Genomic DNA, 26,081 nt, shown 5'->3' with positions numbered 1-26,081 from the left:
CATAACTTCGACCCGCGTGGCCGAGATAAAAAAGTCTTTCCATGCGCGGTCCCGCTGACGGGCCGCCTGCCGTCTGTGCGCGTTCACGACGTCCCGCCGCGTCCGGAGACGTCGGCGCCGTCTCCGCGCTCCCGCGTGTCCGAGGGGAGAGTCGGCTGCTCTGGCCCCTGAGAGGAATCCGACTGGGGGAGGAAGAAAACGGACAAAATGTTTCGGTAAGTGACCGGTAAGTGACCGGTAAACCATCCGAAAGTTTTCTTCATAACTCCAGAAGAGTTTGAATTTTGAGTAGAATTAATAATTTCAACTTGTAGGTGTTTAAAAAAAAAAAAAAAGAAGAAGTCAGGAACGGGGTTTCTGTTATTTGTGAACACGGGGCTTTGTGTTTTTTTCGGGAAGATAACATGAATATGAATATATATTAATATTTGGTTTTGATTTAATCTCAACTACGTGGTCTGGTGTATAGTTTCACAACATCCAGGTCCCCTGTTCTCAGTTCAGAATAGTTTCTTTAAATGTTTATCCTCATAGCCATTCCCCTTAATTGTATTTAATACCAATCCACATACATGCTTTTTTTTTTTAATGTCCTGCTGGAGTTTTGTAGTTAACTGTAGTTTTATTTCTTATCTATTGTATTTATTTTGTTATTAATACCAATCCACATGCATGTTTTTTTGTAAAATTGCCTGCCTTAGTTTTGTATTTAACTATAGTTTTATTTCTCATCTGTTTTGCTCTGATTGGGAAGCTGCTGTTTAAAGTGAGTTAAATAAGTTGCATTGATTTACTGCAAACGTCAAGCTCAAACTCCATTAAACCAAAAGGGGGCATTTTGTTTAGGAAGAGTTTTCTCTGTTTGACTCAGCAAAGCTTCAACTTTGACGTCCCAAAATGCAAATTTACATTTTAGTATATGATTGCAATATTTGTTTGTTTTTTCCCCCCCACTGATGTATTTTTTATGAAGTACTCTTGTGGCTTATCTTATTTAAGAAACATCTGTGTATAGTTATTAGTTATTTGCAATGTGGAAAAAAAGGATTGAGATCATACGTAGTAATAAATAGTATTGTAAGAAAGTCGAAACAAAAATTTAGTTGGGTTTTGGTGGAAACGAAGGCAACAAAATGTTTATTTCTACCAAACAGAAGTTCATCCCAAAGCCTCTGAACAAAAGTGATTGTGTGGAATGCCTCTCAGAAAGTGTCGCTGTTGATCACCACCGATGGCTCTTACAGATACACTGAAGGACGTCGTGAGAGATGAAAAAACAATCACTCTGTTTTCGTTTAACTTCCATCCCTCTTCAGCAGTGCTGGGTTTCGAGGCTTTAGGAAAAGCAGCGGCCCGTGAAAAGAGAAAGGGAGTCGGGAAAAAAAGCTCCCACACGCAGGCATGAGAAAAAAGACCTGTGCAATACGGCCGAGTGTGTACCACAAATTAATCTGATTAAAGAATTACAGCATTCCACGGCTGATTCTCACATAATCGTCCAGGCAAAAAAAATGCAAGTGTTGTAATGTTTAAGAGTTCAGCTCCTTTCTCCTGTGGTCGTTTTAGAAATCTGCATCCCTGCCTCTGGCAACACGCACCAACGCCTAGAATTACAAATCAATTACTCTCTACACAGAGGGAGCTGTCCTAGAATCCGATGGCGGCTTCCCTCGAAGAAAATGTACACACAAGCAGTGAGGTGAGGCATGGCGGGTTAATGAGTGACCAGACGGGTAGACTGACCCCACACCTCTCACAGAGAAGCTGAACGTGGGAACGCGTCGCTGTAATCGAATGCCAAGAGGTCAAAGTTCACGGGTGTCTTGTGTTTTTTCGAGTTTTGTTTCTTTAATTGAGGCTAAGATTGTGGATAGAATTCATACAGTATAGTATGCCGTCGATTGCAGTTGGCTCCATAACGGGAAATAAAGTCTCTCGTGTTCTGCTGCAAACAAAAGGCACAAGTACACTTCAGATAAAGATCAGTTTCATGTGTGCGCTGTAGGTGTGCCATATTTAGAAACTGACAAAACACTGCTGATAGTATCCTTCTCCACATTGGGCCTCCGGGGAGGTGGATCGTGTTTTCAAAGAAATGGAAATTTCTTTGCAGAAATATCCTCAAGTGTCACCCAATCAGACTGACACCAGCAATTTGTCTCCCCTCCTCGACAGATGAGCACCCGTCCATAATCGAGCTCTGGACAATCACCCGGCGCCTCCTGATTGGACTGGCATTTTTTTCTTCCCACCTCTCGACGAGTTGCTGTTCCCCGCAGCCGGCGTGGGAGCCGGAGTCGCCATGGAGACGGTGGTGATCGTCGCCATCGGGGTGTTGGCCACCATCTTCCTGGCCTCCTTCGTCGCCCTGGTGGTGGTGTGCAGACACCGCTACTGCCACCCGCACCACCTGCTGCACCCCTTCGACTCCAAGTCAGTAAATCGATAATGGAAATCTGTGGTCGGAGTTTTCATTGAGTGGCAGGTTCACGACCTCCATCATGATTTAGGGCTCTTAAAGGGTTATTGAACTGTCATGCAATGTCATTTGTAGTGTTCGCTATGAACTATGAACAGGGTCAGTTGTACAACTTGCACAGATGTGGGGAAGGGCAATATGGCCTATAAATAATATCGCGGTATATTTTTGTTATATCGCGACAAACGATTTATATCGCAATATCCTCTAAATCACTTCATAAATGCACAATTTAACCCTTTGATGCATTCAATCACACCAGTATGACGATTCTAGTCGTCCCTGCAACCTATGTCTGTATTAAAACATTCTTTAATCTTAATTATATTCATTGATGGTTTTCTATTGGGACAATTTTAAACTTCAAAGCTATTCTTATGGTGGCGCCTTTTCAGAGTTTTACATGACAATTTTAATTTGCCCACCCCTACATGGATGAATGATTTTTTAATGCATCATAAAAAAGCAAATAAGAGCAATAACAGTAAACAAAAACAATTGAAAAAGTAGATCAGGACGTCATTATTTTCACTTAATACCTCCATCTTTATGTACATTTTCAGGCCCCACTAGTAAATATATTAATCTTCTATAAATCCAGTACAAAAGAATCTTATTAAGTTCTCAAACAAATCTAAGAAATATTAACAAAAGTAAAGGTTGACTCATCCTTATCTGCTGTAGGTGGCCCTCTTCGTTCCACAGTTTGTCAAAGATAAATTCCACAATAATCTGCACATAATCGTGCAAGTTTTTACGAACAAACGTGACACAGGAAGTCGTCGTCCCTCGCTTCACTTTCCCTCCGGTTGCGTTCCCCCAGACCCACGGTGGATCTGATCGGAGCCATGGAGACTCAGAGTGAGCAGTCGGAGCTGGAGCTGGACGACGTGGTCATCACCAACCCTCACATCGAAGCCATCCTGGAGAACGAGGACTGGATAGAAGACGCCTCGTACGTCGTCTACACAGTACAGCGTCGTGGTGGCAATGATGGGAAATTTAGAAGTTTTAGAATTTGATGTATATGTTAATTAAGCTAATGCATTTTTTGTCCAAACAGTGGTTTGGTATCTCACTGCATCTCCATCCTAAAGGTAAAGGAAGTTCTTACTTTCTTTATTTTACAGTTATTAACTGTGAGGGCGTAATTTACACAGTGGAGGAATTTTGTCTATTTTTTATAGCTTCTGGTTGATAAATTCTTTCCGTCGTCCAAATGATAGAAGATCTCAGTTGATATGTTGCTATGCACTCATCTGATTTCCATCCAGTCATTAGCATACACTCGACGTAGGACGGTATCTAATGATTATTGATTACTTTCTCCAATAACTGACTAATTGTTTGGTCTATAAATCATCAGAAAATAATTTCATAGAGCAAAGACTCCAAAATACATAATACACTATAATGTAAGATCAAGAAAAGCAGCAATCTGAGACCCTGAAGGAAATTATTGTTTCCCAAATGTCTTGTTTTGATTGAAGACATTTTAATAACTGTGATGTATGACGAAGAAAGGCACCAGATCTAATTTCTTTTTTTGGGGGCAATACTTCATTAGCTCTCCATGAAAAATGGCTAATATATTTTCAATCTGTTTATATATAATCAACAAGATGCCTGAAGACTGCCCTACCTTAAATGCATAAATCTTCTATATTCTATATATATTCTATCTTGTTGGGGCAGTTTACACTTTAATTTTTGAAATATCATTTAATTTATCCTTATCTGTGATTCGCCAGATTGATCGACCAACACCTTCTGCTGGGGTTTTTCTCTCCCACAAACAGATCTGCCACACTTTGACTGAGAAGCTGGTCGCCATGACGATGGGCTCGGGGGCAAAGGTCAAAGCGCCGGCCAGCCTGAGTGACATTATCTCCGTGGCTAAACGCATCAGCCCGAGGTAACGCAGACACTTCACCACCGCACGTTTCTATCACGCCGTGTCTGAACCGGAGCTGAGCTAACCTTCCTCCTCCTCCTCCTCCTCCTCCTCCTCGTCACCGTGCTGTCACACAGGGTGGACGACGTGGTCAGATCCATGTACCCTCCGCTGGACCCCATCCTCCTGGACGCCAGGTAATCACATCAGGGTTTTTTTCCACCATTTTAAAGGAGATTAAAAGCAGAGACTTACGGCTCCATCTATTGATTATCTATCTGAAGGAGCTGGAAATTATGATCCTACCAGGGAAACAATGACAACAACAACAATGAAAACCCATTTGTCCACTTCTTCCCCCACCAGGGCCACGGCTCTGCTCCTCTCCGTCAGCCACCTGGTGCTGGTCACCCGCAACGCCTGTCACATGTCCGGCAGCATGGACTGGATCGACCAGTCGCTGCACGCCGCCGAGGATCACATGGTGGTGCTGCGCGAGGCGGCGCTGGCCTCTGAACCGGACCGAGGCATGCCGGGGGCCGACGTGCATAGGGAGCAGGCCATTTAGAGACGAAGACCGCGGACATTTTGACAGAAAAATGGGTTCGTTTTATCCTTTGAGTTGCCTCTTTTTCTAGATTCTGTTCCTCAGCTGATTCTGACCAGGCAAATACAAGTGTTGTAAAGGCACGTTACGCAAACTTCTGATCTGTAAACAGGCTCAGCGATTGGATGCAAGGACTCCACTCAGTCCCCTTTTCTCTAAAAAAAAAAATCATATTTGCAACAAGGTGATTCTGGAGATTACCTTGCACTCACAACAGCTGCATAGTACCTGTTTTCTATTCTTTTTTTAGTAACTCTACAGCGGATGTTTATGTTTTTAGAGTCGGGCTGTTAAAGATGTGAGCCGCATGCGAGTGAAAAGGCCTTTGGGAAAAAACATTTCTTGTGGAGAGTGCCATCACCCAGCGGTGGGCCTAAATCCAATCTCGCCAGCACTGCACAGTCACATGGAGGCTTAGTCAGCTAATCCATCCTGAGGGAAAAATAACACCCCGTTAGCTGGTGAGCTCCAACCAGCGGAAGAGTGACCTGACTTTATGTCCAGTCTGTGGGGTCAGCGTGACTTTAAAAAAACATCCCCTCAGATACACTCGTGCTGTTTGAAATCGCCCGTCTGGGGTGTTTTTTGACCAACGGCGGTCGATTTAACCACGTCAGCACCAGCGGAGGAAAAGTTCTTCCGTCCCCAGTTTTGAGAATCAGTTGAGGAACCTGGCGTCTCCTCCTCTCATCCATGCTAGGAGTCAGTCCAGCCCTTCGACATCCTCCGAATGGCACTGATGTTCGTATTTTCTTTTTAGGGTGAATCCGAATGACTCGGATGACCCTCTGACCTTTCCTCCAGCGCCACCACGGACTTAGTCATGAAATAGTACCGGTTCTCGATTGACTGGCACAAAAATTCTGACAGATATTCCACGTTCCGCTGTGGACGAAATATATGAACTTCGATTGATTCGCTTTTCGTCCCGTGCCATCATCAGGTCAAAATCTTAATCTGTCCCATTCGTTCATTACCGATCACAGCTGTGGACTCAAATCAAATATATCCGCTGTTCTTGTCGACATGTGACCAGGAATGGAAAAAAATCAATCAAGATCCAGATCAATGTTAGGTACACGAGTTAGTGGTGCGGGCGAAGACACTCACAGGTACAGTTACGTCCTGGTGTTTCGTCGTCGTCTCATGATGAGGATGTTTTTTGAACAGTGCGCGTTGATCCAGGTGAAGCAGAATTGTGCGTGTCGTGCTTTTAAGGCCACCGCGACGTTACTGGAGCATGTCTCCCAGTTCCCTCATGCGCGACTTAGAGTCCGTCCCCGAGGAGCCCTAATGAGGCATCACCCCACCGCCACCGTGAACACATCACACATGGGCTCAGGGCGACGGCGCACAGAAAAAAGGCAGGCGGACAAACGAACACATCGCCACATCGTATGGTACGACGACTGTTAAAGACACATCGTAGAAGATTCACTTCACAATCATTCGGCTAAGCAGCAGTTCTGTTAATCAAAATCAAAAACTGTAGCTCTGAACATGCGGAGGTCGCGTATCGATCGCGGAGGAAACATTTGGAAAGTGGTTATCCTTTTATTTTATTCTCGTTTACATTGTTTATTAGCACTGATATTTTTTTGTTATTGTAAGCACTCCTTTGTTTTTTTTCTCATCCTTATTCGCTGGTTTGTTACTGTCACACACCTCTTCTTGTTATCTTTCATTGATTTGTACAGGTAAAATGAAGTTTCATAGGAAAAATGTGTTTAGTTTTTTTGTTGTTATTTTTTTTTGCTCTGGACAAAAGCTACAGAGAAATCCATGTCTGATGAAAAAGTCCACACACACCATACTAATTTTGACATAAATAAAAGTGAATTTTTTCTTCTTCTTTTTATTACGTTGTGAGTAGTCCTTTGTGCAACAACACGGTGGCGATGTCCCCCCTCGGTGGCGGAGGAAGTCCCTGCTCCTGGAGCGTCGGCCTCCGCATGTGCTCGCTGTCTAGCAAAGGAACCCTTTGCTTTTCTTCAGCTCAGTTTGCTTCCAGCTCGGGAGGGAGGCGTACTCCTCTCTCTTCATCTCCAAAATAGTCTGGAACATAATTGTTATTGATTTTATTTATGCAGTAAATAAACGTAAAACCAAACTAATTCATAGATAGAATATAAATGTAACACTAAACTTTCCTCTCAGGATTTATCCTCAGATTATAAACATGAAGAGCGTCTACGTGTTTTTTACTTAATTTGCAAATCCTGGTGAACACTGCCGCCTGCTGGGTGACGGAGGTCACTGCACGATGCTGGTGCTCCATCAGTTTACCTGGAAGTCCTGGTCGGACAGGTACACCTCCAGCCGCTGGGGGTCCACCCCCTCGGGCAAGGGGGTCCGCAGCAGCTCCTCCACAGGGTACTGGGTCCTCGTGAGCTGGGCCAGGGCGTCCTGCACCAAGGTCAGCTTTACCCTCCCTGTGTCGGCCTGTGACACGCAACACACGTCAAGTACAACCACGCAAGACAAGACGGTACGAATAAATAAATTTAGATAGATACAAAAGAGATGTTTGATTTGTATTAAACATTTAGACGGGGCTCAGTCGGGGGTAAGATGCTTCCCATTAACCAAAAAATATATACCTCTGAAAAACTAATTAGCTTTCAACTCGTATTCGTTTTTGACGGCACAAAAAAAAGCCCAAAAATTACAAACATTAGATGATTTACAAACAGAATTTTAGCTCCTAAGATTTATGAAATTCTTTCAGGGGCTACACACACTTTTTAAAGCACAAGAAAACCATTCACCTTAATAGTGACATAAGGGCAAAAATGAGTATAGCTAATATTAATAAAGCAGTCTGATCTAATGTAATGTGACCTCGTGGTGCTTGTACCTGTGTGGGGGGTCCCAGGCTCCTCTCCCAGTGGGGGAAGACATTCGTGAAGGTGAGCGGCTCGGATCCTTCCAAGATGAGGTAAGCCTGAGGCGGGCGTCTCGGGTTCATCTCTGGGACGCGGAGCGAAAAAGAGCACATTTCTCAACTCACAGACTAACCAGCGATGCTTTTATTTCCAGAGCCGTCCCGCCCTAACCGACTACCCAGCCCCCAGCCCGCTACCTTTGCAGTACTGCAGCGCCGTCTGCATGGCACACGTCCTCTCGTTGTGCCAGCGGCTCCAGGCCGACGACGAGCTCTCAGTCGGCTCAGGTTGACCCCGCTGCCACAGGTAGACCTCCAGACGGTTGTCGAGCAGGAACAAGGCTGGTGGAAGCGTCAGACGGGAAGTGGAAATTGAATGGATTAGACGTAAGATTAAGTTGGACTTTGATGTGTAGGATGTGGGAAAATGTTAGTCATAGATGATAACAGAGCAAGTAATATAGTATACATTGACTTTCTTATATTCTAATTCTTATAATATAAACCACCTGCAGTATAATTCATTCAGTAATGTGATGAAACCGTCTCATTGAAATCTGAGCAGCGTTAATCTGAGTCAAAGTCCATGAGGGTTTGGCTGAAATTGGCTGAAGTTAAATTTTTATTTAAACCTTCTTAATTTCCAGCAAATTTCCAGCATCTGGAATCCGACAGAAAAAAAAGAATTTGCATTTGTAGATAATGAATGAGTGGAATTTATAGTATAGAGCTCAAATACATGATCAGGACAGAGATTAGTCTTTTATCACTTTTTAACATTTTAATAAATATGCTTTTAAAAAAATCCTTCATCTTATATTTAGGTGCATCTGTGTGTTGTGGTTGTGTTCGGTGTCCGCCCTCACCCGGCTGCGGCGCCGAGTACAGGCTCTGCTGGACAAAGGGCATCGCCATGACGAGGCCCGGCAGCCGGCTCGGACTCTGCAGCTCTTCGCCCCGAAAGCTCCCGGAGGAGGAGGCGCTCAGACGGAAGAGGCGAGGGGTGAAGTTGTACTTTCCAGGATCTGGCAAAGGGGGGGGGGGGGGGGGGAACAGACAAGTTCTTTTCTTTACAGATTGCTGAGAGTCACGTCCTGGGGTGAAGACGAGTCCAGAAATAATAAAGTGTAGTTTGCTACCTTGCAGCATGCAGTCGTACGCCTTCCTGTCCATCTGTCCCAGAGCTGTCCAGAAGTCTGCGGGCTCCGAACCCTCCTCTATCACCTGCACCTTCACGGGACAGCTCTGGCTGAGACCCAGTTCTTGTGGACACCTAACACACACACACACACACACACACACATTAAAAACCTACCTGGAGTCTTCGATCTTCAGCCCTTTCAGTAGACATGACTTACATCCGAGTGAGGCGCTCCACTGCCCTCTTGCCGACCTCCCTGGTGCTGGCCTGGGCTTTGCATCCAGCCCAGAGGTACAGCTCCCCCTGCTGGCCGTTCAGCAGGACGACCGCGCCCCTGGAGCGCAGCCCCGCGCAGCAGCAGTCCACCTCCACCAGAGACCCCTCGTCCGGGAGCTCGCCTCGCACACAGAACAGACGCCACTCTGCCACAAGGGAGGACAAAAAAAAATCAATAAATCACATTTTCAAAAAAAGCACAAAAAAAAACAAGAAGAGGGAAACTGATTTTTTTCCGTATACCCGCGTCAGTGGAGGCCTCCTCTCGCTTCCCCTTGTGAATGACCAGGCCTCCCTGGAAGAGCTGCAGGAAGCAGGGAGGCTCCTCTCCCTGAGGAATGAGCACCTGAGGGAGCAGAGCAGAACTAGAACTCAACACTGGGAAAGGTACACACACGTATACAATTTTTCCTATCGTCTAAGTATGAATAAAACATTGTACATACTTACAAACTCTCAGAGCTGCCTTACATTGCATCTTATGTTCTAAGACACAAGGCCCATATTCACATTTCTACTACTCACCGCAAACAAATATTCAGCTTTTTTTTAAATGTCTACATATCTATTATTTATTCTCTTCCACTTGCACAGTCTTGGGAGATTGTAACTGTGCAGGTTTCACAGTGCACTTTACTCACTGTACATATGTGAGTGTCAATCATTCATAAAGTCAATCTCAACAATTTCAAGATACTTGATGTGCAGAAATCGATACTTGTATTACTGCCTGCATAATATTTACTTGCTGAGGATTTATGAAAAGTCAAACATGTTTGACGCTCGTCAAAACCTTCAGTCATCACATAAATGAGGTAAAAGTAAAATATAAAAATGTCAACAATCATAAAAAGTCAAATTCATCCTGGCTCTTTGTTGTGTGTAAGTATAGATACATAGAGATAGATTAACTGTATTGATCCCAAAGTGGGAAATTCCGGGTTCCAGGTTACCTGTGATTCCTCCAGGTTGTTCATCCCGATCGACAGGAACGCCGCGGTGTCGCGTCCGCTGGCGGCGGAGTGTCGACCCCGCCACAGGAAGAAGGCCGTGTTCTCTTTCTGTCCGGGACGCCCGCCACATTCCTCCACACCGTTCATCTCGTCTACAGCAGAGAATGAAAAGAAAAGTCCTTTACTTTCATATTCCAGACACTTTTTGTCAGGTTACTCTGACGACAACAGGAGTGTGAACGTGGGGCATCCTGTCGCGAATCTCACGGACCGACGGCACTGATGCTGTACGTCCAGCGGACGACGTAGGAGTCCCCGTCGTGCAGCTGTCCCGAGCTCTCCACGGGAACCTCGCTGTCATCGAACTCCTGCACGTGCCAGGTGTCGACCGCCGCCGTCTGCAGCTCCATCCGGCGCCCTTCGTCCAGCGTTATGACGCCGTAGCCCCTCCGGACGTCGACCCCACCCAGCAGGTTACGCGCCGAACCGTCTCCGTCCAGCGCCTGGCCCGACACGAGGGCCCTGGCGTCGCAGGGGCTCAGGGGGTCTGACGTCGGGGGGACGGACTGTGGAGCAGACAGGGAATCAGAAAAAAGAAGAAGAAGAAGAAGAATCCCGACTGGGTGAATAACTGAAGGTCCTTTTGCATATGAATGATGCAATTTGCGTGAGATGAACCTGTGTCGCCTCGTTCACAGCAGCAGCCTCCGCCCCGGCTCCGCCCGTCCCGCCCGTCCAGTCCTTAAACTTGGCTCTGAACAGAGACGTCTCGTCGCGCTCGGACAGGACGCCGAACAGCGCCCAGCTGGGACGACCCTCTCCCCGCCTGAGGACGGAAGGAAAGGAGAGTGAACAAATGTCCTGAAACCCAATAAAGGAGAGGGAACATAATTTCAGACTCAGAGGAGACTCATTCCAAGGCTTTAAATGATGCTACTACAGTATGCCATCATCCTTTCTTTATGCGTCCACTTGTGTATAATAACTTCACTCACACATTTCACTGAATTCTGGGGGTCAACCCAACCTATGGCCATATTCACTGAACGGCCAAAAGTATGTGGACGTGTCAATGCTTTTGTGCACACAGCCCAGAGGTCTGCAAAGACGAACCAACTCCGAGTTCGGGGCCGTCGGAGGTTTCTTCCTGCTCCTGGGACTTTTCTCTCCACTCACTGTACAGTCATGCTTCTGTTGTCTCTGGTACCTACTGATATATATATATATATATATATAATTTTTTTTTCAGCGTGAAGTTCAGACTAAAAGCTTTCGCCCGCGGTGTGAACTTACAGCTGAATGCCGGGGTTACACTGCGTGGGATCCAGTGGGTTGACTCGGCAGTTGCTGTAGTCGTACGCGCCGGCCCACACCTGGTGAGTCAGATGCAGAGCAACGCTCCTCCTGCCGACGGACACGTCCCGTCCCTGCCAAAGGTACACCTCACTGCCGAAGTCAAACACCAGGGCCTGGACACACACACACAGGTAGTGTGTATATATAAATATATGATATATATATATATATATATATATATATATATCATATATATGAGTTCTAGTTCTCGTGAGAAACAGCACAAATCAGGAAACAGTTCCAAACTGAAGCTCAGACCTCAGCGGCGCCCAGCAGGGAGATGGTGGGGACGGAGGCCCAGGCTTGTTCGTGAGGCACCAGTCGGTTCTCCACCAGCCGGTACACGCAGTTGGTTTCCACCACGCCGCGCTCAAAGAGCTCGTCCTCCTCTGGTGCACCGGCTCCTGGACGTGGAGGCAAACAGAAAAAACCACGATGCAACACAGATCCAGCAGATCTTTGGTTTTATCATTAAATATTTCGTCCTCTGACCTCTGTACTGCGCCCTTCCTCCGAGCAGGTCCCAGAAGTCTGCCGCCGCACTGCTGTCAGAGTTAAGCCCCTCCCGCAGGTGGACGACCTGGGAGGCCGTACAGCCGAGGTCCCCCTGGCTCTGGATGAGCGACGCCAGCTCCAAGGCCTGCAAAATGATTTCAATATTTTTCTTTGAACCTGTCATAACGCTTCAAGCTGAAATCTTATGCAAGTATCATGTCCTCGTCTCCTCGGTTACCTTGACTCTCTCCGGTTCGCTGGCGAACTCTCCGCTCCACAGCACGCAGTGCTCCGGCGTGACCAGCAGGAAGCAGTCGCCGCTGTTCAGCGAGCGCGCCGACGGCTCCACCAGGCGGACCTGGACATGCCACCTACCTGTCGCGACGGGAGCGGTTAACATCAAACACCTGAACGCTTCATCAACACACACACACGCGCGCGAACCACGTTGACTCTTCTGACCTTTGATGTGAATGAGCATCAGGCTGCTGAAGGGAGGATGAGACTTGTCTTCTGTTCTGGCCACGGAGGAGTTCTTGGACTCTGTAGAAAGAAAGAAACAGAACAGAAGAAGATGAGGCCCAGAACAAGGTCAGGGCTCTGTTCTGGGCCTCATCTTCTTCTCTCTCTATGCAGATGACACCCAACTCATTTGGACCTTTCCACAATCAAAAAAAAGGGAAATAAGAGAAGTAATGAACGATTCAACTCACTCTCCTCCGCTTGGATTCTTTCGTCGGCGGCCGCATTGACTCTCTCGCCCATGTAGTCCTGTCTGATGTCCTCTCGGGCAGCGAGGACCCTCAGCGGGTTCCTGGAGGCCTGAGTCCGACGGGACGGACGCACCGAGCGCCTGTGCTCTGCTACTGCCGAGGTCAACCTGCACACACACACACACACACACACACACACACACACGACAGATGAGGTAATGGCAAAAAATGGAATCTAGTCTCAAGATTTTCGTTATTACAGTCAGACATACATCCCTTACAAGTTCACATATTTTCTAACGGCAAAGGCTCACATGGGTGCGTTGGTCTGGCAGAGGACGTCCAGGTCCTGCTCACTCTCTGCCGCAGCGGCGTCCCCGCCGGGTGGGGGCTCGCAGGCGGAGGGAGGAGGCCAATCGCTGTAGAACCCTCCGTCGGGCGCGTTGGATTCATCCGCAGGCGCCTCCCCCTTCGCCTCCTGCTGTGGAGACGCCGAGGGCGGGGAGCTCTGCGGCGCTGGACGGGGGACGGAACGCGAGAGACTTAGATGTCATTAAAGAACCTTTTGTATGATGGACGACAGGCTGTCGATGTCTTACCCTCACCCTCCGTCACGGGCTGCACCGGGATCTCTGTTGAGCCAACACAACAAACGTCTTCAGGGGAGTGTCTCCTGATACGAGAGGGGTCATTCGCGTCCGGTCCTGGAGATCCGAGACCTGACGGGTGGTGAACACACGAGGGGCTGGAGTCAGAGATGTAAGGGGAAGCACTCGGAGATATGTACTATGTAGGCAGAGAGGAGAGACTCGCCTCTCTGGGACTCCTGCTCTTGTCTCTCCCGCTGCTGTGCGTTCGTTTCCTCGGCTCTCTCCATCTGAGGCACTTCATCTTCTTCAACTCCCTCGACCTTGCACAGCGAGAGAAATACATGTATTAACACACGAGCTCTTCTGCAGATCACAACATCAAAAATAGCAAAAAAGAAATTCTCACCTTTTGTCTCCACTGAGGCTGGATCGGGTTCTTGGTAGGAGGCGAGACTTCCTGTGCCTCGAAGGACTGATTTGTCTGAGGATGAGGAGGGAAGGGGAGACGGGTGAGTTCTTTAGACATGAGCGCATTTTCGCATGAAAAATACGCATTTACGTATTCGTCCGGACTATTACAACGTGCACTGTTCACATCCTCAGTGTCTCAGGTTCAGTTAGTGCAGAAACCTGCTGCTCACATTGGAGCCAACACCAGGCGCTGGGGCCAGAATCTCCCAATTCCCTTCGCAGGCCGACAGTTGTATTCAGGATTGATTTTAAGGTTCTGTAAATAACTTTTAAAGCTCAGCGTGGTCCGGCCCTCAGATATACTCAGGTGTGCAGTTCAGGTTTACTCTTTTGAGTCTGCTGCTTTACATCGCTTCTGATAGATAGATAGATAAAAAAAATAAAATAAAATAAAATAAAATAAAATAAAATAAAATAAAATAAAATAAAATAAAAATAAATAAATAAAAAATAAATAAATAAAAAATAAATTAATTAAAAATAAATAAATTAAAAATAAATAAATAAATTAAAAATAAATAAATAAATAAAATAAATAAAATAAATAAAATAAATAAAATAAATAAAATAAATAAAATAAATAAAATAAATAAAATAAATAAATATTTATTGTTTTTACTTAATAGTTGGTAATATCACTGTCTATTCTGGCTCAAGAATAGAAATGTTGATTAAAAAGTTGCTTCAAGCATTGGTGGAGGAGAACAAAGAGGAGCAACATGGCAGCTGAGAAATAAGAGGTGTGGTGTCTCACTTCGGAAAAAATTAAATAATTCTCAGTCGACTCTTTAGCGCGAGCGAAGATTTGGCTGTAAAAATCACATCCAACTGAATCTTTCACCGCACACACACACACACACACACACACAAACACACACACACACACACAGAGAATATCACACTTGCAAACCAACAAGCAGCGATTGACCCGCCATGCGCCGGCTCACGCGGTTACCTGGTTGAAACACATGATATATTGGGGCGCGGCGCTAGAATAGACTGTGGCGAAGACGGGGTCCTGGGAGAGAGGAGGAGGAATGAGGAGAGAGAGAGCAGCTAAAGCTATTTCCAAAATAAAATGTGTAGGTTTTCGTGACGGAGCTGTATGTTCTTATCTAAACGGATCATTATTATTAAAACAAGACTTACCCAGCACTGAGGGGTGACACTTTCAGAACCAAGGGTCTGCGTCTCTTCCTGTACAGAGGGCGGCATGAGGGGAAGATTGAGATTCACACACACACACACACACACACGCACGCACTCGTCACCGTGACGCCGCAAAGACGATAAGGTCACGGAAAGGGTCAAGCGCTTAACCACCCAACTAATCTGTCGTCTGTTTGCATTCCTCGTCACGTCGTGAGGCGGCCGAAGCCGCCTCGGCACATAAACACTAACCGGCCTAGATGAATTCCCCCCCCCGGTAACTCAAGTGTCATCTCAAGACATTTGGCACATCCCGAGAGCAGAGCGCCGTTGCTCAGAGACGCTCCGGAATATATCTGGTTTCCGCAGCAGATGACAAATACCCAGATGAGGCCGCAGGCCTGAACCCGGTCACCGCAACACTGGATTATGTTTGTGGAGAATTTGGACCCAAACATTTTTTGTCGAGGCAACTCTTTGGTTTTTACGGCCAAAAAGGCCAAACACTGATCCGAAATCCTAAATGACATCAAAGACCGAGCTCGGCCGTGGCAACAGGTGATTGAACGCTGGGATTTGGATCCTTGATCCGGGAATTTCCTGGAAGATGCTTCACCATTGCGAGATGACACGTTTTGAGTCATGTCTTAAAACTGGATGAACACATGATATTTTTGAAAATCATGTAGGTCCGATGTGGATGTGGATGCAAGTTTCGGGTGAAACAGACATATGGCTGCTCTTCTTTTTGGACAGGAAAGGGATGTAAGGCCCGTTGTCGAACCCTTTGTGTGGATCTGTGATATCGGACGATGTTTTTCCACAGATGGAATCAAGGGACGTGGAGTTTTGTCTGAATGTGTCTAACCTAGAGTGGCACACACTACAGAGGCCGAAGTGTGTCCTCCAGCCCGCTGACAGAAACTCACTGGCTCCTCAACCGGACTCTAAGAGGATTAGTAATGAGAGTGGGTGTGACATCGCAGACGTTTACAGGACGGAACCATGCAACACATCTTCTGTTGCTCACCGTCCTGGTGTTGGACGTCTCCGGCGGTTGAGAGGCGTTGTCCCGCGGTCCGACCTGCACGCGTCCCGTGGCTGTGGTTCCCTCGTCGACTCTTCATCGATATAATGAAGGTAAAAACATAAACCACAGAGCTCAGACCTTTGAGAATACAACAACAACGGAATCGACTAAGCTGTCAACTTGTGGCCAGAAACATTACGTGTTTTTCCCCCGCGTTATCATCATCAAGATAACCAATTTTTCCAACTAATGTCCGTTACTTACAGGTCTCTCCTTGTGTCCACGGAGGACGTCAGCTGCTCCTGTGGCTCGGCCTGACAGGGCCTCTCCTGCTGCGGGGCGTCCTGCTCAGACGCGGCTCTGATTGGCACACAGCCGATGGTTTCCCTCCGGCTCCGAGCCCTCTGCCTCCAGGGAGGAGCCGACAGTGATCCGCCCTCCACACCTGAGGCCTCGCGTCTCTGCCTGCGCGGGGGTGCTGCTGCTGCTGCTGCTGCTGCTGCTGCGACTTCCTGCCTCTCTCTTGCCGCCATCCTCCCCTGCGTCGCCGCCCCCCCGCAGCCTCCGCCGTTCTGTTGGTGGCCGCCGCCCTCCATCCCGCTCGCGCTCCACTCGGAGCCTCCGCCGCGGCTCTTCTTCAGGATTCCCCTCAGGCCGGGCTCGGGGTCGTGCCGCTGCGGGCCCTGCTGGCCGGGACTGGGCTCGGCGTCGGCGTCGGCTCTCGGCCGCGAGAGACGCACCTCGCTGGGTTTCAGGTTGACAGACGAGGCCTGCTGTCTGTCGGACAGGTGAGGGGACAAACAGAAGGCGGGCAGCTGCACGGGGCCTTTCTGGAGCTGGACAGAGGAAGATAAAGATGATTATGTCAAAGCAGAATTTAGAAACATGTTGTCTAATTACTCGGTTCCTCCTACGCACCAGGCTGACCTCCTCCACGGTGATGGGCTGTGTTCGGTAGCGAGCCCCCTTCTGCCGCCGCCTCACCGGCGGCCCGTCGGCGCTGCCCGCCCCCTTCCTCCCCGGCAGAGCGAGCTTGTTGAAGAGGGCCAGCTTCTCGCTCACGCTCAGCCTGCAGCTCTCGTCCACGTCCTCCACCGACTCCGCCTGCACAGACGGGGCCTCCGCTGGAAGAGCTGGCTTGGGGGCGCTGCGGAGAAAAGTAGAGATCACATGACATACAACAGGCTTATGCAGTGGCCAGCTGTTCATCTGCAGAGGGTTCCCAAACTTTTTGACCATGTGACCCCTGAAAAAGAACTTATATTTAATTCATGGAAAGTTCCACCAAAGAGCGGTTTTCACTCCTGAGACCGAGATGTTTATTATTATTATTTTTTAAAGCTGAAAAGCTGAAATTAAGATAAAAGATGATTTCTGATTCTGTTCCTCATCTCATGACTCCTCTAAATGTATTTCTCGTGGTCCCCTTGGAGGCATCGGGACCCCCGGGTTGAGAGGGGGAAACACTCACTAACAGACAAAATGCTTATTAACGCACAGCTGAAAATAGTCCCAAGCTTTTTTCACTTTAGCCTGAGATTGAGAAACATTAGCTAAAAACTACAGAGCTGATTTTGAGAATTGATTGAGAATTTTTAAAAACAAATAACTTTATATATCATGTGACCTGCTGTGAAAGATTAACATTGTATGGTTGAATTGTAAGAAAAATTTAGAATAATGAAATAATCTTCCCCTTCAAACACACGAGGGTCGTCCCCAAATGTATAACCTAAAAAACAATATCGTATAAAGTAATGATGTTGATATAATATGCTTCCATATGCACGTGTACTCCTATCAACGAGGCTCATATCTGACCCGGTCATGCACACAGGGGACAGATAGCAGCTCATTTCCCTCCGGCCTGACCTGATAGCCACCATTTCCTCACAGGTGATTGGCTGCGTGAGGAAGCGATGGTCGTTGCCGCGCCGCGCCCTGCGTTCGTGACACACGCTACCCGACCGAGGCTTCAGGAAGGCCGAGGCCTCGGGGGCCGCGGCCTTCTCCAGCTCCTGCGGGGGGGGGGGGGGGGGGGGGGGGGGGGGGGGGGGGGGGGGGGGGGGGGGCAGGAAGAGAGGGAGGACGTTAGTGTGTAAAAGTGACATCAGGCGGTAGGTACCCCAGCGATCAGGTCAGGTGGCCTGACACTCTCCTGCTAAATAAGTCATAAGAGAGAGGAGAGGGAACAGACATGGCAGAGAAAAGTTCCTCTCCTGATGTCTCCTGTTCTATTTGCATGGACAGAGAAGGGGGCTGCACGGTGGCGTAGTGGTTAGCACCTTCGCCACACAGCAAGAAGGTTCTGGGTTTGAATCCCGGTTCAAACCAACCAGGGCCTTTCTGTGTGGAGTTTGCATGTTCTCCTCGTGTGTGCGTGGGTTCTCTCCGGGTTCTCCGTCTTCCTCACACAGTCCAGAGACATGCAGAATGAGGTCAGGTTCACTGGAGACTCTAAATTGGCCGTAGGTGTGAACGTGAGAGTGACTGGTTGTCCGTCTCTGTATGTGGCCCTGTGATAGGCTGGCGACCTGTCCGGGGTGAACCCCGCCTCTCGCCCAATGTCAGCTGGGATTGGCTCCATTCCCCCCCGCGACCCTTAAATGGATAGAGCGGTAGACGATGGATGGATGGATGGATGGACAGAGAAGGGTGGAGGAGAGCTGTAAGGTGGAGTGTCTTGGTGCACACGGATTGAATGCGAGTGCACCAGGTCACGGTGTAACCAGATCCGCCGCGGGGAGGCTTCAGTTACCTCCGCCTCCACCGAGCGGCGGGCTAATTATAACACAGCTGCTGTGGTTGTCACCGGCAAAAAACAGAGACCGGGGCCCCGTTTTATTCACCTGACGCTGAACCCGTGCAGCAGGTGGAGGAGTGTGTGTGTCAGAGGGTGCCCTCCTCTGATAGAGCACAGTGCAGACACACAAAGTGTTTTTCTCTTTCTTTTGGCCGATTGATATATTTTTCCTCGATAATATATTAAATCCCGTACGGGGTTTTTTTTGCAGCAACATATTAGTCAGCAATTTTTCCTGTTTGACAAGCTCCTCTTGGATCAGACATCCGGATTGTGTCACGGGGCAAACTTTCACGAGTCAGAAGCCGCGACACGCGACGGTGAATCATTTTTAGCAGCAGGCGTTGGAACAGAGGCCGAATAATAAGCAGGTCACGGGTCCCGTTTCAGCGCGGCGACACTCACTTTGAACAAAGACATCTTGGCTGCCACACTCATTTTGGCTCTGTCGTCGGTTTTCACGTCAGCTGCGGGAGAGAGAAAGGACGTAAATCCTCATGTCGCACGCTTCGGATCGCTGAACACACATGATATTGCTCTGACACCTCAGGCGCTGTCGGATAGAAGTAAAGAAAGGTGCAGGAGATTAAACAGTCTGTGAAATCGAACAAGCTTCTGGTGACTGTCGTCAACGGTGGAAAGTCACTAAGTACATTAACTCAAGGTCTGAACTCCAGTGCAATTTGGACGTAATCACACTTTCCATTTTCTGCTATTTCACACTTCTATATGCCACTACATCTATCTGAGAGCTACTGTACTGCTAGTTTGTTTTCAAATAAGGATTCACATTAAAAAATATCTATTTTTCCCATTCTGACCACCTATTAAAAAAAAAGGAATGTCAACTCTGGTCCCTTGTCGTGTCTGAAGAGGTCTTCTAATCATGCACACGTCACAAATAACAATGAGATGCATGGATATTATTTCAGGACGTCATGCTTTTTCACGTCGACTCACTGGGACACATTCTTTAATCGTTAATTCCCAGTAGCAATATAGAACTGATTTACAAATGCATAATGTTTGTGCGTACTGCGCCTGTGGAGCAAATTCTCCGTAGTCAATCTTTGTGAAGATTTTTTTTCATGGAGGTGTTAAGAGAGCAAAGGACTAAGCCGTGCTCCGCTGCTCACACGGCTTCGTGGAGACGTAAATCCGTCATCACCGACGAGATCAAACATTGTGGACCTCAAGATACAATCTGATCTACTTCGTGAGCTGTTGAATGAGTTTATCGAGGCAACTGTGCAGGTCGGACGCACACTCCAAATATTGTTTTGTTCACAATATGTGAAGCCTTTATACGTCACATTCAGTATGAGATGTCACTTTTCTCCTCCTGCCATATTTTTTCTCACAGTGTTTACATCGCTGTCTTGACCTATTGTGCTGCGGTGACCTTCTGCCCTCTCCGTGTCAAAGGTCACCAGGCCTGTGTGCACCAGCAAAACAAAAAGTCTGACAAAGAGCTTGTTTGTGCCTAAAACACAATAGGCGGCTTTACCTTTACGCTTCTCCTCCTCCTCCTCCTCCTCCTCCTCCTGCTGGTCGGCGTCCAACAGCCTAGAAGATGGAGAAGAAGAAAAAAAGGCAGAGGATGAGGTCACCTGGTGAAATATGAAGCGGGAGTTGCTGAAGAACTCTTCTGTCAGATTCTGCTCTGAGCTCAACAATGCACGTCTCAAACAATCAAGACGCTGTTTGCACATTTGCATTCTGGGTAAAGCAACAGTGTGGAATGTCATGAAGGAGGAAAAGAAACAAAAAAACATGCAAATGTCGCCCGCACCTTTATGTAAAGTCGAAACCACAGACAACAAACACTTGTGCTCCCCGATAGACCAGAGACTCGCAAGTAATAAGTTATGACATGAGCATAATTTGTTTGGTTTTCCAGATGATGCTTATTTTTTCACACACACTGCAATAAAAAAGTCACAGCAAACAGCATCATTCTTAGTTAAACAAAAAACCAGGCGCCCTCATCTGCAGCCCACAGCAAACAGACCCCCCCCCCCCCCCCCCCCCCCCCCCCCCCTCCCTCCCATACCCGCTGCTCTCCTCCATCTCATTGGCTGTGATCGGCTGCGTCCTGAAGCGCTCGCTGGTCTTGCGCCCGACACCGGGCCCGCCGGGGAGGTAGCGGCGGGTGCGTCGCCGCCCCCCCTCAGGGCCCGGGTTCACGGCCAGGTCCAGAGAGGACGTGGCCCGCCCGCCATCGGGGCAGCTGGTGTGGGCAGGGAGAGGACAAAAAGGAGGGAGATGTAAAGTTCCGTCACGGAGGTTCACAGTCTGATATGGTGACAGTCTGCATGTCACACACACACACACACACATGCAGGTGACCCCTACGCTTTCTCGGGCTGCTCGCCGCCGCCGCCGCCGCTCCCCGTCTGCTGCAGGAGGGCACTTCTCAACTGGCCAACCGACACCCGAGTGTGGACCTGCGGGACGTCGAGTCCGCCAGGGAGGAGGTGCCCCTCCCCGCTCAGCGTGCTGGCAGAGTCCTGGGAACCCTGCCTGCGGGGGGGAGGGGGGGGGGGGGACCACATGTGATCACGTGATGACGAGGAGAGGACCGACTCCCACATGCAAGAGGAGAATCAGAGTGGCTTTGCCGCTCCCCTGCGGGGACCCACCGATTTAGACCTCTCGGTTTTAATTAGCAACAAAGGCCACAGAGCAACTGGCCAAGTCAAGGAGCTGGAAAGTCGCCGGGATGGAGCCGACCAAGTCTTAAAAAACTGGTAACCCTGCCTCTGTTCACTTTTCTGTTTTGTAAAATACATTGTGATTATAAAATATCCTTCCTTGTATTTTGAATTTGAAATCATGACATCAGGTTCAACTTCAGGAGCAGTGACGACAAAGTGGAGAATCATGTCTCTGAAGAGTGAGTGCGTATTCTGCATATTGTCCATACAAAAATATCATGTAGTCATGTCCCCCACACACACACCCTGGATATCGAGATTAAATGCTGTAAGATTGTGCAACTACATTAGATCTTCTACTTCAGATCACTTAGTGGTTAATTATTATTATTATTTGGACAAATTGGGCCCAAAACAGCTGCTTCCTTCCACATCTCTGCTCGGGACCAAAGAGCTTATACAAGCACCTTCACTTTGCTTACAGCTGCACTGCAATATTAATCAATAATCTCTTTATGTACAAAATCAGGGCAACCATGTATGGTTTTCACAGACATTTACAGCTGCATCCTGTAGTTTTTAAACTTTAAACTGGTCTTTACAAAGATTTTCACAGTTTGAAAGTTGTAATTCCATCTGAATCTGTGGCTAAACAAGAGATGACTTTGTAAAATATATATTATATTTAATGGAAAAATAACAATGATTATACAATTCTTGCATTACTCTACCAGTTCCTGGTTCCAACACTCACTCCGGACACGACTCACCTTCCCAGGTTGTTGGACTCCGCCTCCAATCCGTTCGAAACCCCCCGCGTCCTGCCGTTGACCCCCGGCCCGTCCGAGTTCGCCGTCCCCCTGTGGGCTCCCGGGTCGGGCGCCTCCCCACTCCCGTCCCTCCTCACCCACTTGGAGGGCAGCTCCTCCGTGTTGCCGTAACGCTCGGCCAGCTCGCGCCTCCTCTCGGCCTTGTAGCGGGCGATCCGCTCCGACCTGGGCTCCAGGCCCGCGGGGCTCTCCACGGCGTCCATGTCCCCCTTCTAAAAGGACTCAGCAGTGGGGCGGCAGACTGCGGGTTGTTCTTTCTTTCCAGTGAGGTTCAGATTCCATCAGACCTCTTTGAGACTTCTCTGTCTTGCGTCAGACCCTGCGAACCAGTGGGTACATCAGTGAGTGGGACGTTTTCCCCTGAAAGGTGAAAAGGCAAAGTAATAAATGTCCACGTGTCACCGTCACAGCACCTATCTGCCCTTCAGGAGTCTGCGTGACTTCCTAGAAAAGATCCATCACAACGCAGATGAGCTGATGCCCTCATTACGTACTAAACCAATTTTTCTCTCAAGTCCCTCTCTCCTCTCTGTCGCTCTCGCCTGAGTCCATGTAAGACGACCCTGGGCCAGGCTGCAGTGCCACGCAGGAATCTCCCCTTGCACTGAAACTCAACACCCCCCCCCCCCCCCCCCCCCCCCCCCCCCCCCCCCCCCCCCCCCCCCCCCCCCCCCCCCCCCCCGGCAGCAGCTCGGCTCAAAACTCCAGGATCTTCAATGCACCGAGTCTGCAGGTCCGCTGGTCTTTTGCGCGAGCGCGGAGGTAACCTGAGGCTGAGCAAGCCACCGCTCCTCTTGTTCAAATGTTATCCGACGGGCTGCGTGTCAATACAGATCCGTGTCGCCTGTCGAAAACCAGAGGGCCACGTGACGTCAGCTGTGGGTTTTAAAATTTGTTTAAACACACATATGGTGACTGAACAATGATCTGAATTATGATTACTGGTCCCATGGACGAGCCCTGCCTCGGGCTGTGAACCAGCTATAAATAATAATACTGATATGGCAACAATTTGCATGGAAAGAAGGCGGCGGGCGGAGGCCTGGCAGAAAAAGGCCCCTTTGGCTTTGACATGTGTACAAACATTAACTTGACGAGCGTTTGCACATGTGTCTGTGCAGCTTTCCCAAAAAAAAAGTGTGGGTATCAGCATTCCTGATGCGGGAGGCACAATGGAGCCGGAACAAAAGGGACGTGAGCCGCGGACTTAGTGCGACAGCAACAGCTCCGCTGCAGGGCCTGAATGGTCGTTGGTGCTGGTGGATCTCACAAAAAGTAAAAGTTGCTGTTTTTAACCGCCCCTGTGGGACTGCAAGACAGAGAGTGAGTCGATTAAATACAATATGCAGCGTAAAAAAAGGTGAGGTCCCGCGACTGCTTGGGGTCAAACTGGAGGCCACGTTTGCAGCCGATGCCCCCCAGGGAGCTCTGACGAGCTGAAGAGTAAGATGCAGTGATCCCCTGTGAGACAACAAGCTCAGCGTGTCTGTGTCTGCTTCAACGCAGACACAACCAGCCAGGGGGGGAAAGAGACAGAGCAGAGGAGGACTCACCTCCTGCAAGAGCAACGCTGCGGCATCCCCCCCAACAGTCGCACCGACGCCGCACTCCTTTATGTTTCCGCTGAACAGGACGTGAGTGAAAAAAAGTTGACAGTGGCCAAAGAGCCCCCCCAAAAAAAGGTCACGTGACAAGCTGGAGGATTTTCCATTGGAGGGGGAGTGTGCCACCGAGGCTCAACGGGGATCATGGGCTTTTCTAATCCAGCGACAGCAGTTGACACTGGCTCTGTAAAGTAAAGCCTGTGGGCGAGCGAGCAGCACCGGACCGATGATCTGTTCATCACTGACCTGAGGATATACATCCTCACACACCCCAACACTTTCATCCCTCCATTTGAAACCAGAATATTGATTCTTTTTACAGACTATTCAACAGTTTCACTCTAAAGTCCCAACGTTGTAGATGTTACCTAACATGAGGACCTCAGTGTCTACTGGCAGCAGCATAGTAACCCAGATTGAAAAAAGGTCGTCCTGGAATAAGCCGCCGACCAATTACACCTGTCGGGACCGACCGACTGCAGCTGGAGTCAATGTTCTGCTCCAGCTGAAGAGGAAGAGGAAGAGGCCATGCCAACACCGTAATCCACTCACCAGCCTCCAGTGGGCTGCAGCACAACATCACCAACAGGTGGTCGGATGGCAGTTTACATATGTGCACTTAATTAGAAGTTTGCGTCCAACAAAAATCCAACTCACATTATAGTAAGAAATTCATGGACTATATAATGACACAACTTTTTCAACATGGTCGAGGTGATATTCACGATATGGAAGAAATAAAGTCCTTAAAGATGAATCGCTTTGACTTATTTTCATGTGGTGATGACACGGGCGGGGCAGGGGGGGGGACAAGGGACCGACTACCCAGGGGGGCGAGGAGCCTGGAAAACCTGGATTCAAACGTTTTTTGTTGTTGTTTTGTAATCAGTGTTTTTTAAGTAATTAGTGTCATAACATAAACTAGACATGGGCTGTATACATTGGTTGAGAGACTGAACTATGTATTTCAAAAGATAGTGGATGGTCTCTGAGGGAACCTCTCATAGTAAATGAAAGATAGGTTCTGGATGTGGTGGTGGTGGTGGGGGCCCACAGAGACTGCTTAAGTGTAGGGCCCAAAATTTGCTGCTACGCCCCTGGGTGATGACAATATAAAGGATTTAAGTCACAACCAAACGGACAAATTAAAGCCTCCTGCAGTTTCATCCATGCGTAATTCGTGCGTAAAAAAACACGGACACATTGTGCCAAATCGTCTCTGCGTCTCAGATATCAACATTCAGACAATATTCCTTCTTCTTTTTGCAGCTCACAAAGTCATTGACCGCGACAACCACACGGGCACGAATCCACATGCACAGCCCGAACTCCAGCAGCTCAGACTCAACCGCGACCATGGAGAGATGAGTGACCGCCATGACGACGCGGTGACACGTTCACAAACTCCGTCTTCTTTCTTTTTTTTTGCAGACGCCCGATTGAATTTTGCAACCGGGATTATTTTTTTGCAACAATGAATGTCGATCATGGAAGTAACGCGGATACTTACGTGCGCCCTGAGCGGTGCGTGGGTGTGAGCGCGGTGCCGCTGGCGCTTCCTCCGGTCCCTCCGGTCCCTCCCCGACGAACCTCTCACCAAATGTAGTCACGCCGGCAGCTGCGGAGGGTCTCTCCGTTTTAAGGGGGGGAGAGTATAAATAGACGGGACAAACGGGGACGCCGCCCCCCCCCCCCCGGGAGACTCTGGAGCCGCAGAGGATCTGAGGCTCCAGAGTCACGGTGACCGGCACCGAACCATCAAGTGGCTTCTTGTTCTTCTTTGAAAAGTGCTCTATGAATGAAATTCATTATTATTATTATTATTATTATTCTGTCAGTTGTCATATGTGGTGTGACGTGACGTCGCTGAAGGCTGAAACCATGTAGATGATTTGGTTTATTATCTGCCTCTCCCTGGATATGAATTTTCATATTTCCATGTGATAACTTTTTTTTTTCATCCTGTGATGATAGAACAGTAATGATAATAATATACTGTAAGAGGTCCAACAGAACTTTGTTCATCTATAATCAACCAGTACATTTTAATAAACATGTTTCAAAAGATATTACAAATGAAATGAGTCATATTTACAACTTTAAACTAAATTCTTTTTTTTTTTTAATTATCTCACCATTCTCTCTTTAA

General features: G+C 48.2%; 2 protein-coding genes across 9 annotated transcripts; one reads left to right on the top strand and one right to left on the bottom strand.

Moving 5' to 3' along the window:
* The first annotated feature begins 62 nt into the window (after window positions 1-62).
* On the top strand, window positions 63-6,838 carry tmem98 (transmembrane protein 98). 2 transcript variants are annotated; one of them, XM_035614252.2, is made up of 7 exons: window positions 63-215; window positions 2,176-2,433; window positions 3,303-3,434; window positions 3,543-3,576; window positions 4,279-4,394; window positions 4,511-4,570; window positions 4,740-6,838. In XM_035614252.2, the coding sequence occupies exons 2-7, from the start codon at window positions 2,303-2,305 to the stop codon at window positions 4,939-4,941; spliced, it is 675 nt and encodes a 224-aa protein (XP_035470145.1). In that variant the 5' UTR covers window positions 63-215; window positions 2,176-2,302; the 3' UTR covers window positions 4,942-6,838. The 2 variants fall into 2 exon arrangements, with proteins under 2 accessions (XP_035470145.1, XP_035470146.1); XM_035614253.2 differs by having other exon boundaries at window positions 105-226.
* svilc (supervillin c) lies at window positions 6,795-25,594 on the bottom strand. Of its 7 annotated transcripts, none has more exons than XM_035614237.2 (33): window positions 25,443-25,594; window positions 22,269-22,647; window positions 21,197-21,364; window positions 20,895-21,071; window positions 20,349-20,407; window positions 19,247-19,308; window positions 17,911-18,056; window positions 16,957-17,185; window positions 16,303-16,874; window positions 16,039-16,129; window positions 15,009-15,056; window positions 14,815-14,877; window positions 13,795-13,869; window positions 13,612-13,708; window positions 13,398-13,517; window positions 13,113-13,314; window positions 12,799-12,965; window positions 12,548-12,628; window positions 12,324-12,460; window positions 12,083-12,230; window positions 11,849-11,994; window positions 11,528-11,703; window positions 10,913-11,060; window positions 10,506-10,800; window positions 10,235-10,386; window positions 9,525-9,627; window positions 9,223-9,427; window positions 9,004-9,137; window positions 8,731-8,889; window positions 8,063-8,206; window positions 7,838-7,950; window positions 7,267-7,422; window positions 6,795-7,035 (listed from the first exon to the last, which is right to left on the bottom strand). In XM_035614237.2, exons 2-33 carry the CDS (start codon window positions 22,529-22,531, stop codon window positions 6,946-6,948), a joined length of 4,926 nt encoding a protein of 1,641 aa, XP_035470130.2. In that variant the 5' UTR covers window positions 22,532-22,647; window positions 25,443-25,594; the 3' UTR covers window positions 6,795-6,945. The 7 variants fall into 7 exon arrangements, with proteins under 7 accessions (XP_035470130.2, XP_035470129.2, XP_035470132.2 ...); XM_035614236.2 differs by having other exon boundaries at window positions 22,269-22,688; window positions 25,443-25,581; XM_035614239.2 differs by having other exon boundaries at window positions 13,404-13,517; window positions 22,269-22,688; window positions 25,443-25,581.
* Between the last annotated feature and the right edge of the window lie 487 nt (window positions 25,595-26,081).

Source organism: Scophthalmus maximus, chromosome 17 (assembly GCF_022379125.1).
Source record: "Scophthalmus maximus strain ysfricsl-2021 chromosome 17, ASM2237912v1, whole genome shotgun sequence".
In the NCBI taxonomy this organism is placed as follows: Eukaryota; Metazoa; Chordata; class Actinopteri; order Pleuronectiformes; family Scophthalmidae; genus Scophthalmus; species Scophthalmus maximus.
Note: the sequence above shows the minus strand (reverse complement) of the source record. Positions and strands in the feature narration are given on the sequence as shown.

Excerpts from the sequence above, each read along its gene's own strand:
- svilc (XM_035614237.2), bottom strand. The coding sequence starts at position 22,531 with ATGGACGCCGTGGAGAGCCCCGCGGGCCTGGAGCCCAGGTCGGAGCGG. Across the intron at positions 13,518-13,611 it reads AGAGCAGGAGTCCCAGAGAG|GTCTCGGATCTCCAGGACCG; the intron begins GCGAGTCTCTCC and ends ACCACCCGTCAG. Across the intron at positions 12,966-13,112 it reads TGCCAGACCAACGCACCCAT|GTTGACCTCGGCAGTAGCAG; the intron begins GTGAGCCTTTGC and ends GTGTGTGTGCAG.
- tmem98 (XM_035614252.2), top strand. The coding sequence starts at position 2,303 with ATGGAGACGGTGGTGATCGTCGCCATCGGGGTGTTGGCCACCATCTTC. Across the intron at positions 3,435-3,542 it reads GACTGGATAGAAGACGCCTC|TGGTTTGGTATCTCACTGCA; the intron begins GTACGTCGTCTA and ends TTGTCCAAACAG. Across the intron at positions 3,577-4,278 it reads ACTGCATCTCCATCCTAAAG|ATCTGCCACACTTTGACTGA; the intron begins GTAAAGGAAGTT and ends TCCCACAAACAG.